General features: G+C 40.3%; 1 protein-coding gene across 7 annotated transcripts in view; it reads left to right on the top strand.

Annotated features, from left to right (window-relative positions):
* The window catches only part of TIAM1 (TIAM Rac1 associated GEF 1), a 270,110-nt gene that overhangs the window by 233,122 nt on the left and 10,644 nt on the right, over positions 1–26,344 (top strand). For 6 of the 7 annotated variants that reach the window (XM_008165270.4, XM_042855753.2, XM_005283901.5 and 3 more), the window contains 9 exons: positions 2,374–2,477; positions 13,759–13,938; positions 14,453–14,521; positions 15,211–15,336; positions 19,583–19,691; positions 21,677–21,856; positions 21,979–22,097; positions 24,469–24,577; positions 26,017–26,075. In XM_008165270.4, the coding sequence (XP_008163492.2) occupies positions 2,374–2,477; positions 13,759–13,938; positions 14,453–14,521; positions 15,211–15,336; positions 19,583–19,691; positions 21,677–21,856; positions 21,979–22,097; positions 24,469–24,577; positions 26,017–26,075 (1,055 nt within the window). Of the gene's footprint in view, positions 1–2,373; positions 2,478–6,912; positions 7,082–13,758; positions 13,939–14,452; positions 14,522–15,210; positions 15,337–19,582; positions 19,692–21,676; positions 21,857–21,978; positions 22,098–24,468; positions 24,578–26,016; positions 26,076–26,344 lie in introns of those variants that run through there. The other variant, XM_024102771.3, reaches the window with a different exon arrangement.

Genomic DNA, 26,344 nt, shown 5'->3' with positions numbered 1-26,344 from the left:
TAATAGCAACTGTACTAACTTTAACTTTCTGTGAACTTCAGTGAAGGGCCAGCAGAATTGAATTTTCTGATATGTCTAGTAAATTTCTTAAAATACATCTCTATTTCCAGATATAATAATGAATTCCACTTCAGTACACCCACAGAATAAAGCAATAGACTTGACAGGGGAGATTTTGAGCACACTAATCACTACAATGGCTTGCCATTCACTCTGAATCAGAACACCCAAACAGTCACCCATAATCTTGTCACTCAAAACCCCACTGAATACAGCTGAGAAATATCAACGGCATAAATCTGTTTTGTAATTGGTATGTGCTTTCTGTTGTTTTCTTATTTACAACATGAGAGCTACAATAGTGCCAATATTGGTCTAGGCTGAAAACATTATCAAATGCTAATTTATATAGAAGAAAACTGTGACCTACATAAATCGAAACATCTTACAGAAAATACCTAGTAATTTAAGAGAGCTGCTCATATCCCCTTTGGGATCAAAGAAATAGATAATAGGTTTTTCCAGCATGTTGCATATAACTAGAGCATAATTTTTTGTCGGACTGCTGAAAGGTTAAAAACTGGATTACTAATGCCACACACACAAAAAGGCTAACATGGGATATTCACAAGGTTTTTTTCTTCCTTTGTTATTCTTTGTTGTTGTTTCATTGCTTATTGATAGAGTATTCTTTAGGTAACTTATATAATATAAAAACCCATATGCTATAAAGAACAATACAGACTACATATAAATAGTAGTCCCAATTCATGCAGGTGGATCCTTGCACCTGTGCGGCACACTGCTGATATTAATGGGGCTCAGTGCAGACAACGGGGGTCTGTCCATGTTCATCGGATTTGCAGGATTGTGACAACCTTGAATGAACTTGTAGTTATGAGTTAATGGGAAAAAAAGTTAAAATCTAGACACAAATACTCAGCTTCTCTGGAGTGTCTGTTTAGTCTGGCACAAAATTCGAGTGCAGCAGCACTCAAATTGACTTGGGATCTGGAAAAATTTTCCTGTCTCTGGTGCCGTTCATTGCCTCGCTGAATACTGTTAAATTATTCCTGTTAGGGATAGTTTTTATGCCAGGCTCATAAAGGTGCTTCTGAAAAGCAAATGAGTTGCCTTTAGATTTACGTGAAATCCATGAATGTCATATACGAATAATCTTCTTAAGGAGGAAACTTCTGGTACGCCTCCATTCTCCCCTCCAGTTAGAACACCATAACTGTTCATTCCCCTGTTAGATAGCTAGAAAGCTAACGTATGTAAAATTTGGCTTTCCCAGAGGCCTAAAGCAACAGAGGGTCCTGTGGCACCTTTGAGACTAACAGAAGTACTGGGAGCATCAGCTCTTGCATCTGAAGAAGTGAGGTTCTTACCCACGAAAGCTTATGCTCCCAGTACTTCTGTTAGTCTCAAAGGTGCCACAGGACCCTCTGTTGCTTTTTACAGATTCAGACTAACACGGCTACCCCTCTGATACTTGACACCAGAGGCCTAAGACATGTTTACTTACATTTCTACTCACAGCTGCGTGAGTCAAAGGCACACATTTCTTTAAGTATATGAGTAGTCCTACTGACTTCAGTGGGACTACTTGTGTGCAAAAATTACGCATGTGCTTAAGAGTTCGTGGTCTTGGGCAGTACCTGCAAAGGAATCTTTATGGGCTGTTGTATCAGAAATGTAGTTCTTACACTGCCAAGATATAGATTAATGCAGTTACTTTAGTATATTGCATACAGAAAGATGCAATTGTCAATTAATAGTATAACTTAAAAAATCCCTGTAAAAGTATTTTTGATTCTAACATTAAAAGAAAAACTTAATGTAAAACAATAAACTGTAATTTATTAAACTCTTCCAATATAAGGCTGTGTGGAGGAAATGTTAACTAAGGCCTTGATCCTGGAAAGATGCACTCAACTTTACATGAGTAGTCACAATGAGCTCAGTGGAATTGCTCGAGTATAAAGTTAAGCACAGGCCTTTGTAGGGCCTTTGGAGCTTTATAAAACCTAATCTCAACATGGAACTTGGCCTTAACTCTGCATCAACTTTTGTGGCTTCTAACTTCAGTCAGGCCCATAACATTATGTGATTAGTGTTTATAGTTCAATCAAATTTCATATGTGGCCATGAAACCTTTGTGCTCAAATCCCTGTTTAGGCCCTGCTCCTGCAGTGAGCTGAATGCTGCTAGGCCCCTGTGCATCCAAGGAACCACTGGCACAGACGCCTGCTGAGCTCATTGCAGGATGAGAATCTGAATGTTCATGAAAGCTCATTATTCACTGCTCTAAACTTTTCACATTTTGCATAACCCACTATTTTGTTTCCACATACATGTCAATTTTGGCAGGGCACACGCTCTTCAGCGAACAAGAAAGCAGTGCTGAGGCAGCCCCAGAAGAAGCAGAAGTGCCTGATTTGGAGACCTCTGATGAGACAGATAGGATGAGCAAGGTGAGAGATTTTCATTTTCACATTACAAAGACCTAAGGTGCAGTAGAGTCACAGCTGACATGCTGACTTCACAGCTGTGCATGATTAGAGCATCTTCCCTAGGAAAATGTTGATCTTACTTTTAAGGTGTTTACAAGTGATACAGAGTGTAACAAATTACAGCCTTGATTACAGCACATCAACACCTGTTGAGTAAGAGCTGTGTTCTGGATCCATGAGGGGTAAAGAGTAGACCTGGTTCTGATCTTCTGTGATGTGTGATAATGCTTTTCACATATTAAAATATAGCAACTCTATCACTTCCTCCCCTTGGGCAGGTGAGCTGAATGCATTTCCAGATTGATTTGTCACATTTTCCTCCCCTTTTCTCTTTAGTAACTTCCAAAGGTGTGAAGCACAAAAGTTATATTATTGCCTTAAATCAATAGTATAGTTTGCATGTTAGCAGCTTAAATGCAAAACTAATTACAGCCAATCTACCTTTGATTAAAGCAGAACTCTCCAATTATAGTTAACAGGCTGCATAAATAGCTAATTGCTGTCTATTAAGGGATGAGTTCTGGCATGGTTTGGTAGTTTGTTCTAGCTTTGGTAATCGTGAATACTGCACAAAATGATCTGTGGAGATTAGTGTTCTCTGAAGCTGAATCAAGTACATATGGTAAGATTACTTTAAAAGGGCTGGCTGTTTGTTATATTTTAAGTACTTGCTGCATAATTGATGCTGCGTTAGTAACCCAAGCTCTACAGAATTCACTGTGCAGTGAGTATAGACTATGTAGGACTGATCTTATTGCGTCTCTGTGGCTCCTCCCCGTGCTCATTCGCTTGCTTACTCTCTCTATATCTATTTCTGTGGTTTCCCATCATTTTGTTTTAGTTGAAAATGTGTCTTGGTGAGTCATAAACCAATCCCCCAAATACCACTATTAGATTATCATAGTTGAAAGGAAGGAAAAAGCCCCTGGCCTCTTGTTTCCTGATCCCTTATGTCATACTAGCTTGTAGCCTTTCCTTTGATAGATAGGAGAAAGCATTCCCATGCATGAAACATACACAGAACTTGTATGTAAAGCAGAAGATTATATTTAAACTTCGTCTCTAGATTTTCCTAGGGAATCATTTTATAGTAAGTATAAAATTTATATTTTTCAAAAGTGGGGGAAGTACTAATGTGTGTGGACATTTATTTATTTATTTAAAATTTAAGTGTGGATACCTGCATGATTTGTAAGGAGGTCTGAAATGAATGTTTCTTTACAGAAAAACGGTCCACATATTAATGGTATCTATTGCTAACTTGGCTAGGGATACTCTTGCTGTGGTTGGTTTTTCTGTAGCTTTTAAAAGTTTTATGTATGAATTATGTAAGAGGCTGCGATGTCCCATTTCACACTTTGCTTCTGTGAACCGTCAGCTGTCTAAAGCAAAGTATATGAACTGTATGATCAGCCCTGTGCTTTGGCTGTGTTTTAGTAGTTATTACACTTCTGATAAGAGAGGAAGAACTGTAACTAACTTGTACATTTAATGAGTGCAGACTTTCAATGAGGTGGAAATTTCATTTTGTGTCAATGAAACATTATCACCTGTTTTACACATTTCCAAATATTAGAAAATGCATCTTTGAAGAAGCCTCTCATTATACATAACTTACGTGATTCATGGGGGAGAATTTTTGAGTTCAGTGTTTTGTTTTGTTTTTTCTCCTTAAACTTTTTTTTAGTCTTGAATCAAAAGGCCGGGAGGGATGTGTGTGTGTTTTCAATACAGAATATATTTATAGTGACAACAAATATCTCTTTTAACTTGCTAACTCTACTTTCCCTGTTTTATATATAGAACAACTCTGTATTCTTTACAATTCTCCCATGCTCCTGAATTTCAACAAAACTTAAAAATAGTTCTGTTAAAGCCAGAGAGAATGCTAGTAAATGTGTAGCTTAAGAAGCTGCACTGGAAAGGCGGCTGTGACTTCTGTTCCTAATTCCCCTTTATAGTTGTGCTTTGCTTTAAAATGTCTTCTGTATCACTGGGCATTTAATTAACAGACTCTACCGTCAGCTAATCTCCTCTATGAAGGTACCCTCACCACACGTCATACTCCTAAAATCCCCTGGAAGTCATTTGCAGGGTAATGCAAGAAAAGGTGTCTTCTCCATGCTATTGCCACCTCCTTCCAACCCTACTGAGATTATGAATCATGCTCACATCATCAGCCTTAACTTGCACTGACTATCTCTGTACACAGTGAAATGCACCTGGAGGAAGTGGGGAGAGGAAAGAGTTTGAAGGCAGTGGTCAGTGGAGATGCTATTTGAGCATGGCTACTATGAGAGGCATGGCTGTAACCTGCAAAGAATTCTGCAAAACTTGAGCTTGTTCCCTTGTTACTTATCTGACTTGATAAAGTAGACCTGAGAGTCCCCCCTGCTGTTGCCAGCTTCCCCCCCACCCCCAGCAACCTCTCACCCCTTGTTTTCTAACCTTTAGACAGTATGTTTTTTCCTGATGATATTAAAATAGTTCCAGAGTATGCCAGGTGTGAATTTTGAATGGAAAAAACAAGCAGGAGAAACTTCTAGGCTCCTTTCATATATCACAAAGAAGAGGGGAAAGACACAAGGTTTTTTTATTTATTATTTATTTTTATTTATTTGCCATTTCCTAAGCAGGTCTCCATTAAATTGGGACGCATTAGAACAAAACCTCATTATTTCAATGGAATTATCCCGCTGTAAACAGCAAGAGATGGGATGTCTTAAAATTGTGCTAGATAAAGCATTAGAAAATACATTATAAAAACAATCCTGCATAGGAAGAGGGAATTGACTGATAGGTCTGGTGGTTTTAATCTCTAGGTTGTTTTTTTGAGATTCTAATCACTCTTCTTTCTTTTAAAAGTTAAAGCAGCCCATGTACAGCTGACTTTTAGTGAGCTCAGTATCTCTCAGTTGTAAACATGTAAATATCGGCAAGCTCTTATGCTTATATTTTTAACAAAAGTTGCACTAGAGACAGGCCACAGCCCCTCTAAGCCAAACTCCTTTGAATTTCAGTGGGTTGTGCACCTTTATAGACTGTCTACATGAGCACATTTGTTGGCAAACCCTTTTTGTCAGTCAGGGATGTGGGAACCCTCCCGTGATATACGTTTCACTGACAAAAGTGTCAGTATGGACAGTGCTACATTGGTGGCTGCTCTCCTGCTGGCATAGCTACCGCCACTTGTTGGGGGTGGTTTTCTTATGCCGGCAGTAGAGCTCTCTCCTGTCGGCAGAGAGTGGCTACACAGGCGACCTTACGGGCAGCAGAGCTGCCGCTGTACAGTTGTGCCACTGTGAGGTCTATAGTGTAGACATAGCCTCAATTTCTAATCCAAGATCAGTATGAGAATTTAAACCAGTAACATCTTTGTCAGTCATCCATCTCTAGTTTAACAGGATACCATGTAGCTGACTTACTAGTGTAAGTTTTATTTAACAAAAACTAGCCTTAGTAATTATCTCCTTATTTGCTTAAAGTGTGCTAATTTAACACCCTTGGTCTGGAGGTTAAAACATGTAGAGGCAGGTTCTCAATATCGCACAGCAACAAAAGCTTAAGTATTTTGCACATTGTAGCCATCATGACACATTTACTGTGGTGATCAGGTCAGTGGCGCTTTGTTTAGTGATCTGCCACATTTCCCACTTGTGGATGTTTAAAAATCTAATGAGTTGAAATGCTACTGGATGTTCATTTCCTTTTTTCTAATTTAAGACCTGTCTCTTGAAATTAAAACTAATTACCTTGCAGCTGTGCTTAAGGTACCATGCACTAATGACTCTGTGTGCATGTCATTTATCGAACGTGTTCTGTGAAGATGAATCTTCTTTTGCAGTGTTAATGAAAACCAAAATTATCTATTGATACAAATCCCTCAACACATGCAGAAGTTGAGGTAAAAGGATTAAAATGGGGATTTCTTAAAAAGCAACTTTAAGGTTTTCCAAGAATCTAACTGGCTTTTTAAAGTTGTCTAATTGGTGTGTACTGTCTGCCCTGATGTTTAATAATCTTATGCAGTACAGGTTGCAGCCAATCAGCTGATACTAATCCACAGGCAATAGACATTTATATTCCACTGTCAGCTTCCCCTCTGCACGTTTCAGCCATTTCTTGCAGGAGTTCTCATATGACCGTTTCATGAAAGGGAGTCTTCAGAAGTGACTTCACTAGTTAGAGCTGAGAATTAAATTCTCATTGATCTATTGAAAGAACGAGACCTACAGCAAATGACACAGGAGCAGAGTCTTGCAGAAGTGCAGTAGCTGCCCTCTCATTAAAATACAGGGGAGGGTGTTTTCTGTGCTTGTGACTCAAGTAAGCAGCATGGAATATGAGGAAAGAACACTTGTCTGGAGCAGGAAAGAATTTCAGATCAGCTGAATATGGAAAGAATGTGGATTTTTTTTTTTTAAGTGTATTTGTTACTGAAAATGAAAATGCTGAGTAACAACAATATCTTTCCAATGATGTCAGCTTTTTGGAGAGTTAAACGTAAACCCAGGAACAAAGGCATGGAGAGGTCCTGTGATTCTCTTTATCACATGCTGCATTTGGTGAGCAGATCTACTGTTGTGCAGTGTAACTAGATTAAGCAATTAGCCTTTCATGCTGTAGTAATTTTAAGAAGGTTCTAAATGTGATACTAAGTAAATAGTGACAGGTTTCAGAGTAGCAACCGTGTTAGTCTGTATCCTGTTCTAAGTAAATAGTAATGCTTATGCCAACAGAAGGTTGGGTTTTTTTTGGTTTTGTTTTGTTAGCATATGCAGTCCACATAACAATTGAGGCCAAGCCTCAGTGGGATTTGCCTGAAGTTTTGTTTGGATTTTGGAGAACAGTTTTTTTTATATTTAAAAAAAAAAAAAAAGTCCATTTTTGGGTAGAGGTGTTGAGTGCCCTGAAGGACCACACTTGACTACACTCACTCAACCCCTATCTTTTTTTTTTTTTAAATGGGGACTGGCAGAGGAAATTGCAGTCTTCTCTCAATTAGAGGACAATGGGCCAAAACACCAACTGTTTCAATGATGTCAGCGTGCTCAGCTTTTGAGGAAATGCTCCTGCCCAGGAAGGATGTGAGATTAGCTTACCTGCTGACTCTTTGCAGGATGGGGGTGGTTTTTGTTTAATTGGTGTGCACAGACCTAGCACCCAATCCTATAAACCCTTGTTTGCACCAGTAATTCCATCATAGTCACTACTTGGGATCACTTTTGTGAGTGAAGGTTTGCAGGATTGACCCCTAAATATGATGCAATAGTTTCCTTGTCTTAAACGAACACACCTTGAACTGGTCTCTCACTACACCAGTGCTTGGTAGGGAACAGATCTGGAATTGGAAGGTAAAGGGAGTTAGCTGTTTATCTGTCTACCAAATTACTCTGTCCTCTTCCCTCTAAATCTCTAGGCAATTGGATAATGGTGACATTTTAATAAAGTGTTTAAGTAAAATCTGCACTGTATCATAACTAACACTACTTTAGCTGGCTGTAAAGTGTTTCTTTCTGCCTGTAACTATTTACTTTCTCTAAATAAGACGTTGGCAGAGAACTCCTTTCTAAAGGTGCATGCAAAAAGATGATTTGATGCCTGTGCCTTGAGCAAACGTGAACAAGTTCATGAATGTCAGTGGCCTTGAGATTTGTAATTTGTCTGTTGCAAAGCATCAATTTGAAATAACTTGTATTTTTACCAGATTTAAAATATAACTTGATGTGAGGAATCCAAATTGCAAAGTAGAAGTGCTGCTAGATGACACCTGACATGACTGAAGTTTGTGACTGGTCATCTCATATGTGAAGGGGGGGGGGAAGAACAAATCCATGCCTTATTGTGGGCCAATATTTTGGAACATAGGAATTGTTACACCATCCTCACTAGAATAGTGTCAGACGAAGGCATTTAAACTATAATGAACACTTCACTTAAATGAGCGTTTAAAATTGCTATCTAGTAGTTCATGATATTAAAAGCTTTCCCTGTTCTTTATGTAGTCCATCTTTTCTAATGACTTAATGTGAACAACTTCTATGAAAGGCATGATAACCCATAGTTAAAATGTGTGGGTTTTTTTTTTTTTTAAACAAAATGGCTCTACTTTATAAAAGCTTCAAAACCACTGAGATCTCAAGTTCTAGAACTGTAATAACTGTTACAAATGTAATTGTCTTTTTGTGGCTGTATATTTCCTATACTCTGCATTGCAAAAGTCACAGCTGATATAACACAGTATAAATAGTTTCTACAAACTTATGTATGATACTGCCTTGATAGAAATAACTTCTTTCCAAATGAGATGCTGAAATGGAAGTGGGGAAAAATCAAATTTGTAGATAGGTAGAAATGTACATTTAGGTCCACGTATAGCCCCAATCACGATAGTCTCTTTAATGTATTTATCCTCATAGCACTTCCTTACATCACAGGAGTAGTATTGTCTCCATTTTACAGATGGAGATGTGAGCGACAAAGAGACTAAGGACTTGTCTTTCATGCACTGTTAGCTTGAGCTATCTACTGAGAGTTAACTCCTCTGGAGTGAGCTAGAGTGAGAACGGTCACACTGCAAAATAACACTTGAGTAATAGTGTGTTTGGATTAGCAACAGTAGCTGAGCCCTCACTGCATTACTTGCTTGAGCTTCATCAGCACTATTGCTTCAATCCCCCGATGGGCCAGCTACCTTAAGTTTAAAGCACCACTTAATTCAAGGTGGAGATTTTTGTGTACGCACATAAGTCAAGTTGGGGTGACCTTTGAGATATACCTCAAGCTAATCCTGAAGTGAAGACCAGCCCTATGTGACTTTCCCAAGGTCACACAAGAAGCATGTGGCAGAGCAGGGACCCAGGTCCTAGGATAGTGCCCTAATAACTGGACCAGCCTTCCTCTCTGAGGAATTTACCTTATTAAATACAGTGACCCAGAATGGTCTAAACTTAGGCCTGCTTCACCACTTCTTAAGCTGCCAGTTCCCTACAGCCCTGATTCAACAAGGCACTTTAGCATATGCTTAAGTTCCAATAAAGTCCAAGAATGAAATCCTGGCCCCGGTGAAGTCTGTAGTATAACTTCCAGTGACTTCACCGAGGCCGGGATTTCACCCCAAGTGCTTTGCTGAATTGGGTCTGTCAGGCTTGATCCTACCCCAAATGGTGCAGGATCAAACCCTTAGTGAGCATAGATGGAGTGAGGAACAAGAGAGCCCACAATCGATAGCATGATTATGGTGCAAGATAACGGAGTTATTTATACAACTGTATTTAATCAGCAGTAAAATACTGCAGGGTCAAAAGAGAGGTTACAGACTATCCAGGAGCTGAATTAGAAGCAAATTAGTCCTACTCTCATAATTCAGGTAGAACAGATAAATTGCTACTCTGTTCTATACTACTTGATCTCAACTACTCAAGATGAATGTTATTGCTGTAATAATCAAACTCCAACCAAAAGAGTGTTTCTTCAGCCATTCGTATTTCCTGTAAGTCAGCTGTAAACTGTTGATCACTTAAATGTGCATATTAAAGAAAATGTCACCTTTGTGTAATTACTAATCTAATACATAGCAGTTTTATGCTTGGATGGGTGTTGGCAGCCATAAAGTAGCTATGGATGAAGCAACTGTATTGTTCCAGGAAATTCCTTACCAAGTGGAGATAATGCTCCTTTTGGATTTTGTGGCACTACGCTTATAGAGGTGAATTAGAGGGAAGTAATGGCAGTACATAAGCAGAATGGCTATGGGACAGGGACCCTTTCACCATTAGGTCACCAGTCCATATCTGGTCTAGGTCAGTAGTAGCTGAAATTCATTCCCACCTGCCAGTTGTTTGGCCTATGTTAAATGAATTGATGGTATCCCTTCACCTCCTGGTGGGCAGGGCTCCTTCTCCTAAGTGGCTTCTTTGGTCATTCTCTACAGAGACTGTGAATGCATTTTCAGTGAATCCTTAATGCAGATTGAAGGGGCACAGAGACTGAATTACTCTGACCCCAGAGTTTCCTCCAACTCTGGATTAAGGAACAGTAAAGTGGGGAAACTTGAGCAGCCACTGTCATATACCTTACCGTCTCACTCATTACACATTCATCATTCCACCCTGCCTCCTTCCCTCTTCTTATCTCCTCTTAAACCCTCTCCTTGTTATGTTCCACCTGGCTTGCTCCTGTTTCCTCACTCTGACCTCTATTTTTTTTTTTTTTTTTTTTTTATATTGTCCCATATGATTGGAACAACCTCAGAATCAATGTTCATCAACTTCTTCCCAGATTTCTGGCCTCAGACTTCTAAAAATGCCCACAACCCAGGGAGCATTCTAGATTTGCCCACAGTATGCAGTGTGGATTGACCCTCTTCTCTCCTCTCCTCCTCCCCCACCCCCAATGTCTTTAGCAATATAAATATGCTTCCTAAAGAAAAGCTCATTTATTAGTTGGTAATGGAGCAAAAACATGTTTTGTTTCCAACTTGATGCATCAACACACCATAGACTACTAACTAATACTGCAATTTGATAACTGCAGAGATTTTTCCAAAAGAACCTAAGGGTCACCCAAATACAGAATGAAGTTCACCCTCTATATGCAGTGACTGGAAAGTATCCAAAATAAATTAAAACAAAAAGGACAGGTTTTTTAATGTCAGTAAATCTTAATGTATCAACTAGAAATATAAGCTGCATTGTTAGAATTAAACTGAATGTTTTTAGAAACACTTTTCCCCCTTTTACTGGGATTTTTAAGGCCAACAACAAAATAGTCAGCAAATTATAACAATGTATAAGGCAGTGCTAATACCTCTTTCCCATGAAAATAATCTGACTAGGACCCACTTGCTGTTTTATACCAAGGTGAAATGAAAAAACAATAGATGTAGAATAGTCAGGCTAGATGCCTACAACAGCATCCATATTATTCTTGCCGTGATCACCACACTTTACAAGACATTGTGCCATTCTTTCTCCCAGGGACCACATTTATTACACTCCTGCATTTGGTTTGTGCTCTCCTTTAACACTATCAGCAGGTACAGAATTGGACAAAAGCAGTTTAAAACAATGGTGGGCCACTTACATCAGCACAACTGCCAGTGACTCTACCCTAGTTGTAGTGATGGTGGGGATATTTGAGTAAAGAAAGACTAGTAAAGATATCCATAAAGACACCTGTGCAGCTCTCTTGAGCATTACTCTGCACAGGTGTAACTGAGTGGAACTTTGTAAACAAGTCTGAGGCTCAAGAATAATAGACTGACGCTCTCCTGTATCTGTGTTGGCTCTGCAGTGATTACAGAGGGTGAAAAGCATTAAAAAATTCACTGCTATCATCAGATATGACTACGGTGCCTTTTTTATTTTTTTGAATAAAACTGCACTTTCCTGGGGGTGGGAGGAATGGGGGAGTTGTGAACTCTACCAGAGAGAGGGTGAATCCTACAGTGATGAAAATGGTATAGTTATGCAATGCTTAATTTTTATTTGAGGTTTATTTAAAAAATAAATACCCCTTGCACAATGCTTAGGGCTCACGTACATAATCTTATAAAGACAATTATCTATCACTCCATCTTTTGTAGAACTGAAGGGAGATGGAAGAGAACAGGAGTAACCCCTCCAAACCACCATTTTCCCAGGGTACACTCCAACCCCCTCCAGCATCAGACCTTGCATTCAATAAAAAGGCCAATAAACCTGGCATTTGAATTGTCAGTTGAAGCAAGTTACGAGTTGAGGGGGAGCCCCACTGAGAATGCCCTGCTTGTAGCCCTCTTGCATTTAAATCTAAGACTGTTTCTTTAAGTGCCTCTGAATAGATTGGGACAGTACGATTCTCTAACCTATTAAACTGATCCCTGGTTAACTGGAATATTTGAATAATTAAATTACCATTATATTATTTATTTGTCTTGTGGTAGTGCTTAGAGGCTCGGGCTCCCCCACCATGCTGCATGCAATAACTACAAATAGTAAAGATATGTATGCTCAAAGAACTTTTGTCTAATTAGATACAATCAGTATGACAAACAAAAGAGGGGAAGGAAAGTGGACACAAGTAACAACAGTAAATCACAGGGTTAGGCAGCTAATTGCGTGACTTGAAGGTTTCATTATTGTTTGATATTGCGGTAGCACTTAACGCTCCCAATCATGGAGCAGTACCCCATTGTACTAGATGCTATACAGACCAGTGCAAAGATGATCTCTGCCCCAAAGAGCTTACAATCTAAGTCCGCTTAAGCATCATGACGCGGCTGTATTTTAAAATCTAAGCTTTATTTTTAATTGAACCTTTAAGAATGTCTAAAGTCAGAGAGAGTCTCAGGACATGGCCAAACATCACATCCATGTTCTACTTGGATGTTGTAATTCCTTTCCCTTGTCCCCTGCTCTTCCCTCTTTCTTTTAGAGTTTAACTTCTTTAGAGCAAGGACTGCCCCTCCATTAGTGTTTGCGCAGTGCTTAGCGTGTTCTGAGTGCTACCAAAAACAAGTTACAAAAATGTACTTTAAGTCATTTTTAGCGACTGTTCTGTGATCTGAGACTTCTGTTTTGTACTTGCCCATGCTTTTTGGGCCAGAGACTTGTTAGTGGTCTGATGCAATTCCCTTGCTGTACAGTTGTGGCACTGTCTAAATATACTTATTTTACAGGCTGTGGTCATTATGTGACACGTCACTCTGAATTTCTAAGAACAGTGCATCTGGGGTTCTTCATAACAGGGGTCCTGATTCTCAGTTAGTACAGAATGACAGCTGCCCAGAGCCAGGTGTGGTCCCTCATCCTTGGCTCTCCAGGCCCCATGGGAGTTAGTGTAGATTCCCTGCCTTTCTGATTTCCACCACCTGCATAAACTCCATAACTGAGCTTATAACAGCAGAGGATCCGGCATTGTAGAGTTTGGTTTCACCATGCTGGCTCTTCTTCTCCCTTTCCCCAATGATCAGGGATGCAGGTGGCGTAGGAGGTAACTATTCCTGTACAAAAGGAGAAATTTCGAGTTTAAATCTCTGGCTGCTTTAAGGTCACTTTGCACTGTGTATGCTGTGGACAGTGAACTTGGCAGACTGAAACATCCAGCCCTGGATGATAAAACCTCCAATACAGAAGCACAGCACACTTCTTAAAGTTACATTAGTACATACAACATGTACGTGGGGTATACAATAACAGAATTAGAGTTCAAATAGCTCCTACTTTAAAACAACTAGGTGTAATGTTTTCTCTTTTTAAAGAGTACAGAACAAGTTGCTGCATTTTGTCGCAGTCTACATGAGATGAATCCTTCTGATTCGAGTTTGCATCCTCAAGAATTTACAGGGCCTCAGCTGTCCACCATGAGACAACTTACAGATGCTGATAAACTGCGCAAGGTTATTTGTGAATTGCTTGAAACAGAACGCACCTATGTCAAAGTAAGTTATGTTTTGTCTACATTTTTCCTTTTCCTTCCAGAATTGAACTTCTAAAAAGTTAAAGTTCTGCAATATTTTTTGTACCATGAATAAAAAAATAAAAACTAATTTACTAGACTAGTGGCAAGTTACCTTTTACAGTAAGACTTCTCATCAATTTTAATAGCAGCATCCAAAATACACTAGATATTTTAAAACTGAAACAACTTTAAAAAAAAAAAATTCGAACAGTGGCATGAATCTTATTTGATTGGGATACAGATAAATATTTTCAGACAAAATTACATATCTTAGTTTATAAGTACCGGTAATCTAAATTGTACAACTTTTTTTTTAATGTCTTAAATTTCACTAAAATAGAATATACTCCTGTCTTATACAAGACCGATGAAAGACCTAGAGACTACATCAATGGTGTTAAGGAGAGGGTCTTTGTCACTGTAACAGTTTGAGAGAGGTACTTGGAGGAAATGACATTAAAGAGTATTTTCTTTATTTTTGTGTTTATTTTAAGGACTTAAACTGTCTAATGGAAAGATACCTGAAACCTCTACAAAAAGAAACTTTCCTCACTCAAGATGAGGTACGGGAACTGTTGCCATACTGCTGCCAGATTTTTTGTTTGACTCTTACCCTCTGATAGAGGAAGGAATGGAAGGAGCCATGAATGTTAAACTTACTTAGGAACATTTTTAAATGGACTGACGCTGACTTTAAAAATACTGATCAGTGCTGTCTGATCTTCTGATAACAACCACACCACACTGTTGGAGTTTAAGGCCATGTCTACACTACAAAATTATGTCGACCTAACTTGTCAGCATACAGCCACCGCAGTTATTAAATCGCTTGGGCACACACTTGGCTCCATGTGTCAGCAGTGCGTGTCCTCACCAGGAGCGCTCGTTTTGATTGTATTGTCAGTATAGGGCATTGTAGGATGGTTCCTGAAAGCCAGTAACAGTCGACGTAAGCAATGCAGTGTCTACACTGACTCTGCAACAACCTAATTACTCAACTGTGACTTTGTGCCGCTCGGGGAGGTGGTGTTACTAAATTGGCATCAAGAGGCACTTCACTTAAATTTGGCTCCTGCTGAGGTAAAGGCACTGGCACAGCTAGGTTGAGGCAAGGCAGCTTACATCGTCCTAACCCTTTTGTGTACACCAGGCTGAAGAAAAGCTAAGTGCTAATGGTCTGTAAATTGGGACTGGCTGGAAAGTCATCTAAATTGAGATTTTAAGCATATTAAACTTTTTTCTCTTTTATTAGCTCGATGTTCTCTTTGGGAATTTGACTGAAATGGTAGCATTCCAGGTGGAGTTCCTGAAAACTCTGGAAGATGGAGTGAGGCTGGTGCCAGACCTGGAAAAGCTTGAAAAAGTTGACCAATTTAAGGTAAACATTTTATTTAAACGCTGGCTGAGTGTCTAAAGCAAACTTAAATAAGGCTTATGGCATACTTACTGTACAGTATTTTTGCACTGCCAAAATGTACTGCAGAAGTAGTCCTCTTAACCTTGTATCAAACCAGTTTGACTACCATGACTGACTTTGTAAGAACACATTTTAAGATTTTTACATGAACTTGTGTTGCCTACCACCACCATGACTCCTTGAAACTAGAATATCACACTGTAGCTATAGTTCATGTTGCATTTAGCTTTATAGATCAATGCCACTCAGCAAAAGCGTGATATTTACCTCTTTGTTAGATTTCATGTTTCAAACTCTGAGGAAAAGCTAGTGGCAGAAATATAATTGCATAAAACCTTAGTACTGACAAGTCTAAATTGCCAGTTCGGGGAAGCCACAGGGGAAATGGTTTTGAACTGTAAATTGTATTCTGTACTCGGCAGGCTCTTAATGCACATGTAGGCTGGAATGGCAAGCTATTGAATATAATGCTGCTTTTGAATCTTAATTTCAAATACTTTGGGGAGGGGAGGTAGAAATCTTAAAGGGAAGAAACCCAAACTGAATTAAAAATAAATGGGGAAAGACATAGTGGGGAAGGGTTGGTTGCTAAACAAATAATGAATACCACCACCACTGTAATTGGATCCGTCTATGGCAAGTAACTCATGTTGAAATTAACACAACCCAACGCATCTCCTCCTGGTACTTTGGCTCGTTTCAGCACTGACCTTGATAAAAGGACGAGATGTCTTGGTGAATAACAATCCCACTGGGTTTGCTCCTCCAGGAACATGGATGAATTGAAGAGCTTGTGGACGAAGTCTCTCTTTTGGTTTTGTTCTGGATTGCTCATTTTAAATTGGCATTAGTCTCACAACCTACCGCTATGGTTAATCATTAGAAAATAATTTTGTTCTTTAACTAAGCATACTGAAATGTTGTGCTGGGCAAACTGGACTTTCATTGATGAATAGGTCTTGCCTCCTGCAGTCCCATGTCTTGCTTATGGACTCAAAAATGACTTTATATTGAAGCAAATTTGCGGGATCGATCAAACTTGTGTACTCCACCTATTGCCAGACCTGAACCCTCTTCGAGGTAGACATCGAGCAGTTAGTCATTCCATATGTGTAGTCAGTGCTACATCCTGAGCATAAAGTGTTTTGACTTTGTGAGATAGTGACATTTTACACAAAGATCTAGCCTTCCTTCCATACATCATTCTATTCAAAAGCAGCGTTCCATGCTCTTTGGCCAGGTTTCCACGATGAACAAAAACAGCCCAGCACACTGTACTATCAAACTCTCCATTGACGCATGAAGGGTTGCACCTGATGCCATCTGCGGAGCTGCCCCAGAGACTTGTGTATTTGCAGGATTGAGCCAGAGCTGAGCTTCTCTACACAAGGCCTAGTGTGATGCCAATAACCATGGTCTCCCTGATTAGTGCAATGGTCTTCAGTAGACTCTGTATGCTGTTACTGAAGCATCTACACTACATTCTCACAGTAATCAGTTTGTGCATTGAACTGATGGGAGAAGTGAACGGACAAAGAGAAGTGTAACATATTGGAGAGGACTGTCCTAAATATTTTTGTGTGGGTTTTTTTGTTTTTGTTTTGTTTTTGTTTTTTTCCCCACCACATGAAACTCTTATTTGTTCTCTTTTTACACTGGACAGAGATAACAGAATATTGACAATTTATTCCTATGTACCTTTATAAAAGAGTAACTCAAGTAGCCGAACAGATCAGGTTCCCTAATAATAAAACTAGACTTCAGGAGTAAGTAACCATTGCTTTCTCCATGGAAGTAAACACTTTATAAATCCCATAGATGTTGCTGCATAAGAATTTAATGGTACATATGAAATCAAGATTATAGGCGTAGACTTAATAGAAGATCATTAAAAAATATTAACATATCTAGCAGTGATGAATAACCTGTCCATCCACTTGACAGGGGCGGGCAAGCTTTTTGGCCTGAGGGCCGCATCGTGTTTTGTAAATTGTATGGAGAGCCAGTTAGGGGAAGGGGTCGTAGCCTGGCCCCCACCTCCTATCTGCCCCCCTCCCCCGGGACTCCTGCCCTATCCAAACCCCCCCCCCCCCATTCCCTGACTGCCCCTCTGGGACCCCTGCCCCATCCACACACACCCCACTCCCTGTCCCCTGACTGCTCCTGGACCCCCACCGCCCCATCCAACCTCTCCTCTCATTCCTGACAGCGCCCCTGGACCTCCGCCGCCCCAGCCAACCACCCCTTCTCCCTGTCCTCTCACTGCCCCCGGAACCCCTGCCACCCCATCCAACCCCCCCCTCCTTCCTGACTGTCCCCCCTGGGACCCCACCACCACCCTTTCCTCTATCCAACCCCCCCCAACCCCCTTACCGCGCTGCCTGGAGCACCGGTGGCTGGCGGCACTACAGCCGTGCCGCCCGTCTGGAGCTGGGCCACGCAGCACAGAGACTGGGTCAGGTCAGGCTCTGCAGCTGCGTTGCCCCAGGAGCTCACTGCCCCGCCGCTCAGAGCATTGTGCTGGCTGTGGAGCGAGCGAGCTGAGGCTGTGGGGGAGGAGGGACAGCAGGGGAGAGGCCAGGAGCTCGGGGGCTGGGCAGGACGGTCCTGTGGGTCGGATGTGGCCCTGCACTTGACACTCTGCAGACGAAGGGGGAAATAACTAATCTAGCACACTCTATAAACACCCTAATATAGCTAGGCTTGGCAGAATTTTACTTTTTAATATAATTTGATGGATAATATCTATTTTTAAGTATTTTTTTTCCATTTTTCTTTTATTTCTAATTTCAGTTGTGCAGAATTATGGGGTTTAAGCTTTGTTTTTTCCAAAGACTTTGAATTTATTTCAACATCCACAATTGTGGGGAAATTATGGAGGGTCAGATAATTATTTAATGACAGATCTCAATATTCAAAAAACTGTCAATATTATACGTTCAAAATTTTAGCCTTAAATCACTCTTAAGTTCTCAAGCAGCATTTTTCTGACTTTGCCTATCTGTAAATTTCAATTCTCATAGATGGAAATGTTTTCATTTGATTTGTATATACACTGACGTTCATCATTTACCGTTAAAAATCGAATTCTTCCATGCCTAAATATGGCCCAAGAAGGAGGATTTTGTGGGTGAATAATGGAAAAAAAATGGGACTTGGGAGATCAGAGTTAAGTTCTACTACATATTTCCTGTGTGACCTTAAGCAAGGTACATAGCTTCTCTCTGCAGTGGTTCCCTAGTTGTAGAATGGACCTAATACTTGTCAATTTAGATTTTAAGTTTTTTTTTCTTGGGTCAGACTTCCTTACTACCCTGTTTCCCCGAAAATAAGACATCCTCCGAAAATAAGGCCTACTTACAGTTTTGCCTCTCGTTGTAATATAAGGCATTCCCCCGATAATAAGACCTCCCCGATAATAAGGCATCCACCGATGTGTACCGTATTCTTCTTCATTGAAAAATAAAACATCCCCTGAAAATAAGACCTAGCGCATCTTTGGGAGCAAAAATTAATATAAGACACTGTCTTATTTTCGGGGAAACAGGGTACGTGTTTGTATAGTACAATCGGGCCCTGATCTTGGTTGGGTTTCTGAGCATTTCTGTAATACAAATAATATTTGGGGAGAAGACCAGTCCCTGCTCTGAAAATAAAGCTGTCTGAGGACGGGGGTGGAGGGAACAGACTGCAATATACATAATATTTGATCACTTTCAGCTATATATTTAATAGTTGGTGTATGGTAACTATAGCAGATTACAGAAGTTAGTTTTTGCTCATTAAACATATGGAAGTATTTAGGTTCCAAATAAACCCATGAAAAAGAAATTTGCACATTAAAATTATATATACAATATGACACATTCTAGATCAACACCAATTTAAACAGGAAACCATCAGTTCTACAGTAGATTATATAGAACAGGTAGAAAAGAGTCTCTTATTCATGAATCTCTGACCACCTGTTCTTCTCCGGCTACCTGGTGAGGAATTCCCCCTCACCTAATCTTCTGATTACTGAATGTTCCTGGGCAGGATGAGAACCTAGTGTAGATGGTCAGGGACATTGTAATCATGTGTGATAGCCATAAAACATGGCACAGAAGATCTTATTCTTTCTAAGTGGTCTGATTTCAATAGCTTTGTCAAAAGGAAATCTAATGATTGTGGTTTGTTTGTTTTTTTTGTTTTTTTTTAATCCTAGAAAGTGTTGTTTTCCTTGGGTGGATCCTTTCTTTACTATGCTGACCGTTTCAAGCTGTACAGTGCCTTCTGTGCCAGCCACACTAAAGTTCCAAAAGTATTAGTAAAAGGTAAGATCTGCATGCTTTATATGTATCTTTTCCAAACACTCTTTTGATGTGGAAAACTGCCCTTGCACAATGTAGGATGTGGTTGACAGTGCAAAGGCTGCAGAATGGTCAGGTGTTGTCAGTCTGACAAAGCAGAAAAATTGACCACCAATGTATGTGCCAAAATGCCAACTGAGAATCCTGTTAACATTATGACAGCACCACCCTTACCACCGTAGCATCTGAGCCCCTTCCAGTAGCACATTTAAGCAATGTGACTAACATCTGTCATGCATAGTTTGTGTGTTCACCCTCTCCCCCAGGGAGAATTGTGCACGCAGGATAGAGTGAGTGTTTGAGGGTTGTGTGTTGGAGAAGGCAGGTCGAATAAGTGTGCCTTTGCACTTGGAGTGAAGCTTGTGATACCCATAGGAATTAAGGGCCATGTACTACAGAAGTCCGGCTAATGTCCTATGTTAAAACCAAAAGAAACTTGGCAGGGAGCCTCCAAGAAGGGAGTGGAGGACAAGGGAAATCTTCTTGTTGCTTCCTCTGCCGCCACTATTCTAATCTGGGTCAGCTTGTGTGGCCCTTTTTCCTCCCTCTTCCATGAGGTGCTGCAAAAGATCTCCAGCTCCATACTACGCTGAAGAGCTGCTGTGCCCAAAGTGCCTGTGGAGCTGGCTTTCAATGTGCCCGCTCTGCGGGAGTGACTTTCACCTTGAAAGAGTTAATCTAGTAGTGGATTCAGCAAAGCTTTATTTATATAATTTTTTTTTTAAATCTTGGATGGTGGGTAGACTAGCAGTTCCAGTTGCAGGAGCAACATAATTAGAAAAAATATGCTCTGATTTTTCAAGGAACACTTGATGTCAGATAAATAAGCCAGAAGACTTCTGATTTTTTTTTTATTTTTTTTTTGTAAACTCTATTTACCATGCAGACACATGCTGGCAATCCCCCTGAATACACGAATAAAGGATTTGTTGCCAGCCACTTTTATGCTCTCTCCTGGCAGCGTCTAGGTTGACCTTATTAAGGACATAGGCTGGGTATCTTTGGCTGGTAGCCTTTTAAAATCCTTGTATCTGTTGAATTGTAGACTTAGATTTGGAGCCCTGCTTGCTCCAAAGATAAATCTTTAAAAGTCTGGTAGAATGTATATGTATGACAGCATTTTCATATGCAGTTTTGCGTGGTCCTATGGCCTTCTGGTTGCAGTGGCAGTGCCTTTTTTATTTTAAATTGTAATAACTTTATTGTATTGATATAACTGTCTACTAAATGCCCAACTTCTCCTGGAAACCATTATCCTTATGGAGGGAATACTTCCTGTACAACATACTCACATTTTTATAGTATCCATTCTTGAACAATCTCTGGGGTTGGGAGCAGTAGAAAAATCATCAATGCTCTATTTATAGGCAGGCTAACAACTTACTGCACCATGCCTCTATCTAGTATGTCTGAAATATATCGCAGGTATTATGTACGTGTATAATTTATATAGTTCCATCGGTGTATTCTGTTCCACCTCCTTACAACTTTTTTGATGTTTGTTGTTTGTGCTGTACTTTAAGGCTGAAAAGTAACAACAAAATGCCATTAAAGATGCACGTAATATTAACAAGACCAGACATACCTATGACACTACTGCTGTGAATTCTTATAAATAGCAGTGACACTTTTTGATTAAACTAGTGGGAGGGAGGAGGGTTGGTGGGCTTCATACCGCTCTACAGTACTAGAAATAATGTGACAAAGGATGGTTAAATAAAAGATGTTTATCTTGGTATGATGTTCAATCATGAGTTACTTCTCTATGGCATTTGATACTAACTAAAAACCTGAAGTGTATAAAACATGGTCTTGTATACTTGATCAAAATGTGTATTTCTCCACAAACCACGCTTATTCTAGGCAAGTGAATTTCACCCTCTAAAAAGTTACTTCATACTGGCAGATCTTTGGGCTAATTAAAAACAACTTTTAATTTTAACTTCTAGCTAAGACAGACACTGCTTTTAAGGCATTTTTGGATGCTCAGAATCCTAGACGGCAACACTCCTCAACACTGGAGTCTTACCTTATCAAACCTATCCAGCGGATACTAAAGTATCCTCTCCTGCTGAGGGAACTCTTCGCTCTGACTGATGCAGACAGTGAAGAACACTATCACCTTGATGGTAAGGTGCTGAACTATGGAACAGTGTTTACCTGCTAAACTGGGGGGTGGGGCACATTTCTTTCCCCTCTTTCCATGAAGCAACTACGTAACTAGTTAATTTCCACTTGCTTTTTCCTCTAGTGGCCATAAAAACAATGAACAAAGTTGCCAGCCATATTAATGAAATGCAGAAAATACATGAAGAGTATGGTGCAGTGTTTGATCAGCTTATAGCAGAACAGACTGGGGAAAAAAAAGAGGTAAGGATTTTATTCTTGGCTTTCTTTATTACAAGTCTGTTATTCAGGGGTCTCTTTCTTCTGGTATGAATTACTGCATATTGTTACAGCTACCATTACAAATTCCTTTTTCTGCATTGTGTCTAGCACAACATGCTAAAAGTTCTTCTTAAAGGTATGGTATAGGCTTGGAGACCAATACATGGAAACAATCTTTCAGCAGTGACTGGTGATTTTGGGTGCTCATCTCAAGACTCCTTAAAGGAGTATGATTTCCAGAGAGTGCTGAATGCTTACCCTGTGAAAATAAGGCCCATTTCAAATTGGGCATCTCAAAATTGCTAGTTACTATTGAAAATGTAGACCACTTCTTTGGAACTCTTTCAAGGTGGAACCTCACCATGGAAGGTTGGTGAGACTAAGGTATGAGATGGGGATTCAACAAAGCAGAGGAGAAGGGGGACTAGAGCAGCAGCCTGCGGGAATGGTGAGGAGAGTCTTGAGATGAGAAAGTGGGGCTGGGATGGGAGGGGTGAGCTTCAGCAGCTACTTGGAGGCAGTGGAGGTCAAGCAGGAGAGGCAGTTGTGCTCATGGAGGAGGGTAGTCCTGAGGGTAGCAGCACTGTGAAGGCTGCAGGTGCAAGCAGGGTTGGACAATTGGTGTTGAGACTACCAAGAGGTATGTGGAGACCAGAGTTGGGTCTGGTAGGCAGGACTGAGTGGAAGTGCTATAACCCTGGATTGAAGAGCAGTCTTGTGTGCTAGTAACTTACTGACATTTTAAACACAAGTGAGACTGGGTTGGCCTAGAGGTCCCACCAGTTCAGGGCAGGGGGACAGTGTGGGGAAGCAGGCACTGCTGTTACCCATGTTGTACTCTGTTCTGTGGCTAAATGGAGGACTTAACTTTCCAGAGATGTCAACTTAGCGCTTCTCACAAGTGCTGAATTCTCAATTTGTGTGTTCACGGGGAAAAAAGTGGAAAACAGCTTCTAGATGTGGGAAAGGGTGAGTCTTAATGAAACTGACTTGTTGCCTCTGGAGATCAAAGTGAAAAATCTAATTTGTCTTGACAACTTTATTGTATATCTGCCCACAAAGGTCAGCACTGTTATTAGTCTTTGCTCAGGAAATACGTAGAACTTGCAGGTTCGATTAATATTCCTTGGCAGAGCTGTGTACAGGAGGCAAAGTTGTGTACCAGAAGCACTGTGGCTGGCTTCAGCTAGTAGAAGTGTTCAATTCTTTGAGCACATTAAATGTAAAACAATCTAATGAGAAACTGAAACAGGGAGAGATGGACAAATACTATAAGAGTTCACAGAAATTTTTGGCTTCTTCATTATGAAATTAAACCTTCTTACAGATTTTGAATGGCCAGACTTTCAACGCTAGGCTGTACCTAACTTGTGCACAAAAATTAGGGATTTGAGTGCATGTATGATCAGTTAGCATTGAATGCAGTTAGCATTTGGCACAATCTAATTGCACAAAATTGCAACTGCCTAGTCCTGATGGAAAATCTTGCTCCAAAAGTTTGCTGCTTTTTAGAGTAAAATTCATCTAAATCTACTAAGGCAGTTAAAACCCTTTGGAGGATGGTGTGGACTGCACTCTCAGCAAGTTTGCAGATGACACTAAACTAGGAGGCGTGGTAAATACACTAGAGGGTAGGGATCGAATACAGAGGGACCTAGACAAATTAGAGGATTGGGCCAAAAAAACCTGATGAGGTTCAACAAGGACAAGTGCAGAGTCCTGCACTTAGGACGGAAGAATCCCATGCACTGCTACAGACTAGGGACCGAATGGCTAGGTAGCAGTTCTGCAGAAAAGGACCTACGGGTCACAGTGGACGAGAAGCTGGATATGAGTCAACAGTGTGCTCTTGTTGCCAAGAAGGCTAACGGCATTTTGGGCTGTATAAGTAGGGGTATTGCCAGCAGATCGAGGAACGTGATCGTTCCCCTTTATTCGACATTGGTGAGGCCTCATCTGGAGTACTGTGTCCAGTTTTGGGCCCCACACTACAAGAAGGATGTGGAAAAATTGGAAAGAGTCCAGCGGAGGGCAACAAAAATGATTAGGGGTCTGGAGCACATGACTTCTGAGGAGAGTTGCAGTGGGGGAGGTCCAGGTTGGATATTAGGAAACACTATTTCACTAGGAGGGTGGTGAAGCACTGGAATGCGTTACCTAGGGAGGTGGTGGAGTTTCCTTCCTTGGAGGTTTTTAAGGCCCGGCTTGACAAAGCCCTGGCTGGGATGATTTAGTTGGGAATTGGTCCTGCTTTGAGCAGGGGGTTGGACTAGATGACCTCCTGAGGTCCCTTCCAACCCTGATATTCTATGACACTGGTGCTTTTGTATTTTCATATGTTTGTGATTGGCAGGTTGCAGACCTTTCCATGGGAGACCTACTTTTGCATAATACAGTGATCTGGCTTAACCCTCCTGCATCACTGGGGAAATGGAAGAAGGAACCTGAGTTAGCAGCATTTGGTATGTACTCTGGTGATTCTTTCAAACACAAATAGGATTGCAGATTTTACTTGAGCAGAGACACCTAAGATCTGTGAGAAATGTACATAGAGAATGACAGTTACCTAACAGTGTTCCTGCTACATCATCTAGAACTTGGAAAATTAAACGCACAATGATTTGCCCCTGATTTTAAAGGGCCAAATTCTGTTCTGTTAGTGATGTAAATCTAGAGAGATTCAATTCAAGCAACTACTGTAACTGAGTAGAATGTGGCCCAAAGTCCATAGGAAGTGAGTAGCTAAAACCTCCCACTACATGTTAGCAATCCTCCCCCACCCTTGATTGATTAGTATTTGTGTTTCAGAAGCCTAATTCATGGCACTTCGCTTTCTTGTTTTTAGAGTTACACCTAGGACAGTGATACTTCGACTGAGGCTCTGTAATGTCTCCTGTGGCTCTTTCCAGCGCACATTAAAACTCTGATTTAATTACTAAGCAGGATGCTTTTACTATGTTATTAACCAATTGTAGAATACTTGGTTAGTTCTGTTGCTGTGAGAATAATATATGTATATAAATAGAAAATAAACAATGAATTCACACTACTATGGCTCTTTTGGGTGATGCTGATTGCTAATTTGGCTCCTGAACCACTGAGGTTTAAATCCTCTTTATAAAATCTCAAGATCCCAAATATTTTAATTCTAAAACGAAGGGTGTCGCTCTGTGGGCCACTGTGGAAATTACGATTTCATTCCTTTGCCTGATTCTTTAAACCCAAATTCCAACATAACTTTCCCATAACATGTGCATGTAACATTCCAGCTATAACTGTATATTGACTCCTATTTATAGGCCACTGTCACAGACATCAATGGTCCAAATACGCCATTGGTCTGTTAAATGCAGTGTCAGCCCTATGACTCCCTGCATGCAACTAGGCAGGGACTATTTTTTGTTGTAGTTTGCTGTTCTGTTTTTGAACAGTGCCTAGCTCAGTGAGGTCCTGATCTATGATTGGGGGGCTCCTAGGCACTACTGTAGTACTAATAATACACCAACCATTCAGTGGGCTTAGCCAGATGGGTTTAAAACACACAACAAAACATTTTATTTTAGGTAGAATCCTGTAATTTGCAAACATGTCATTGTGTGAATAACCATTTAAAGAACACTTAACTTGTGAATTCTGAAACATCAAAGCCACCTGAGAAATTAATTGTTGTGTAAATTCTACTGGGGGGAAGAATAATACAGGAACATAGAGTCTTTATAATTATCCTCTTGCTCTTTTCCCCTCCTGGCCCCTGACTGAAACAAAGGCTTACCAGGAATGTGTATGATCTTGTCATGATTAATGGTGTGTGTTTGACTTCTGTGTACGCTTGGGCTTTACAGGAGACAAGGGTACAGGGACCATTACTGACTGTGGGTTTTTGTTTTTAATCTTTCTCTAGTGTTCAAAACTGCTGTTGTCCTTGTATATAAAGATGGTTCCAAACAGAAGAAGAAACTTGTAAGTTTTGTTGCTAATTTGACTATGTATTGAGGGATCCAAAATGAGCAAGGCCAAGATTTTCTAATTGTATTTGTACCTGTAAACCATTATACAGTGGCTAAATATTGATTAGCTAATCTCTTTACATCGTTGTGCTAGTAGGTTGTAAAGATTTTTACAAGCAGGTAGTCACCAGTCAGGTTAAACATATAACTGCCTTTCTCCCTTTTGCAAATAGGAATTTGCCCTGTGTCAGTGTGAATGGGGTCAATTTTATGAATAATTTG

This window comes from Chrysemys picta, chromosome 1, assembly GCF_011386835.1.
Source record: "Chrysemys picta bellii isolate R12L10 chromosome 1, ASM1138683v2, whole genome shotgun sequence".
Classification (NCBI taxonomy): Eukaryota; Metazoa; Chordata; order Testudines; family Emydidae; genus Chrysemys; species Chrysemys picta.
The sequence above is the reverse complement of the archived record's forward strand: the minus strand, read 5'-3'. Positions and strand labels throughout refer to the sequence as shown.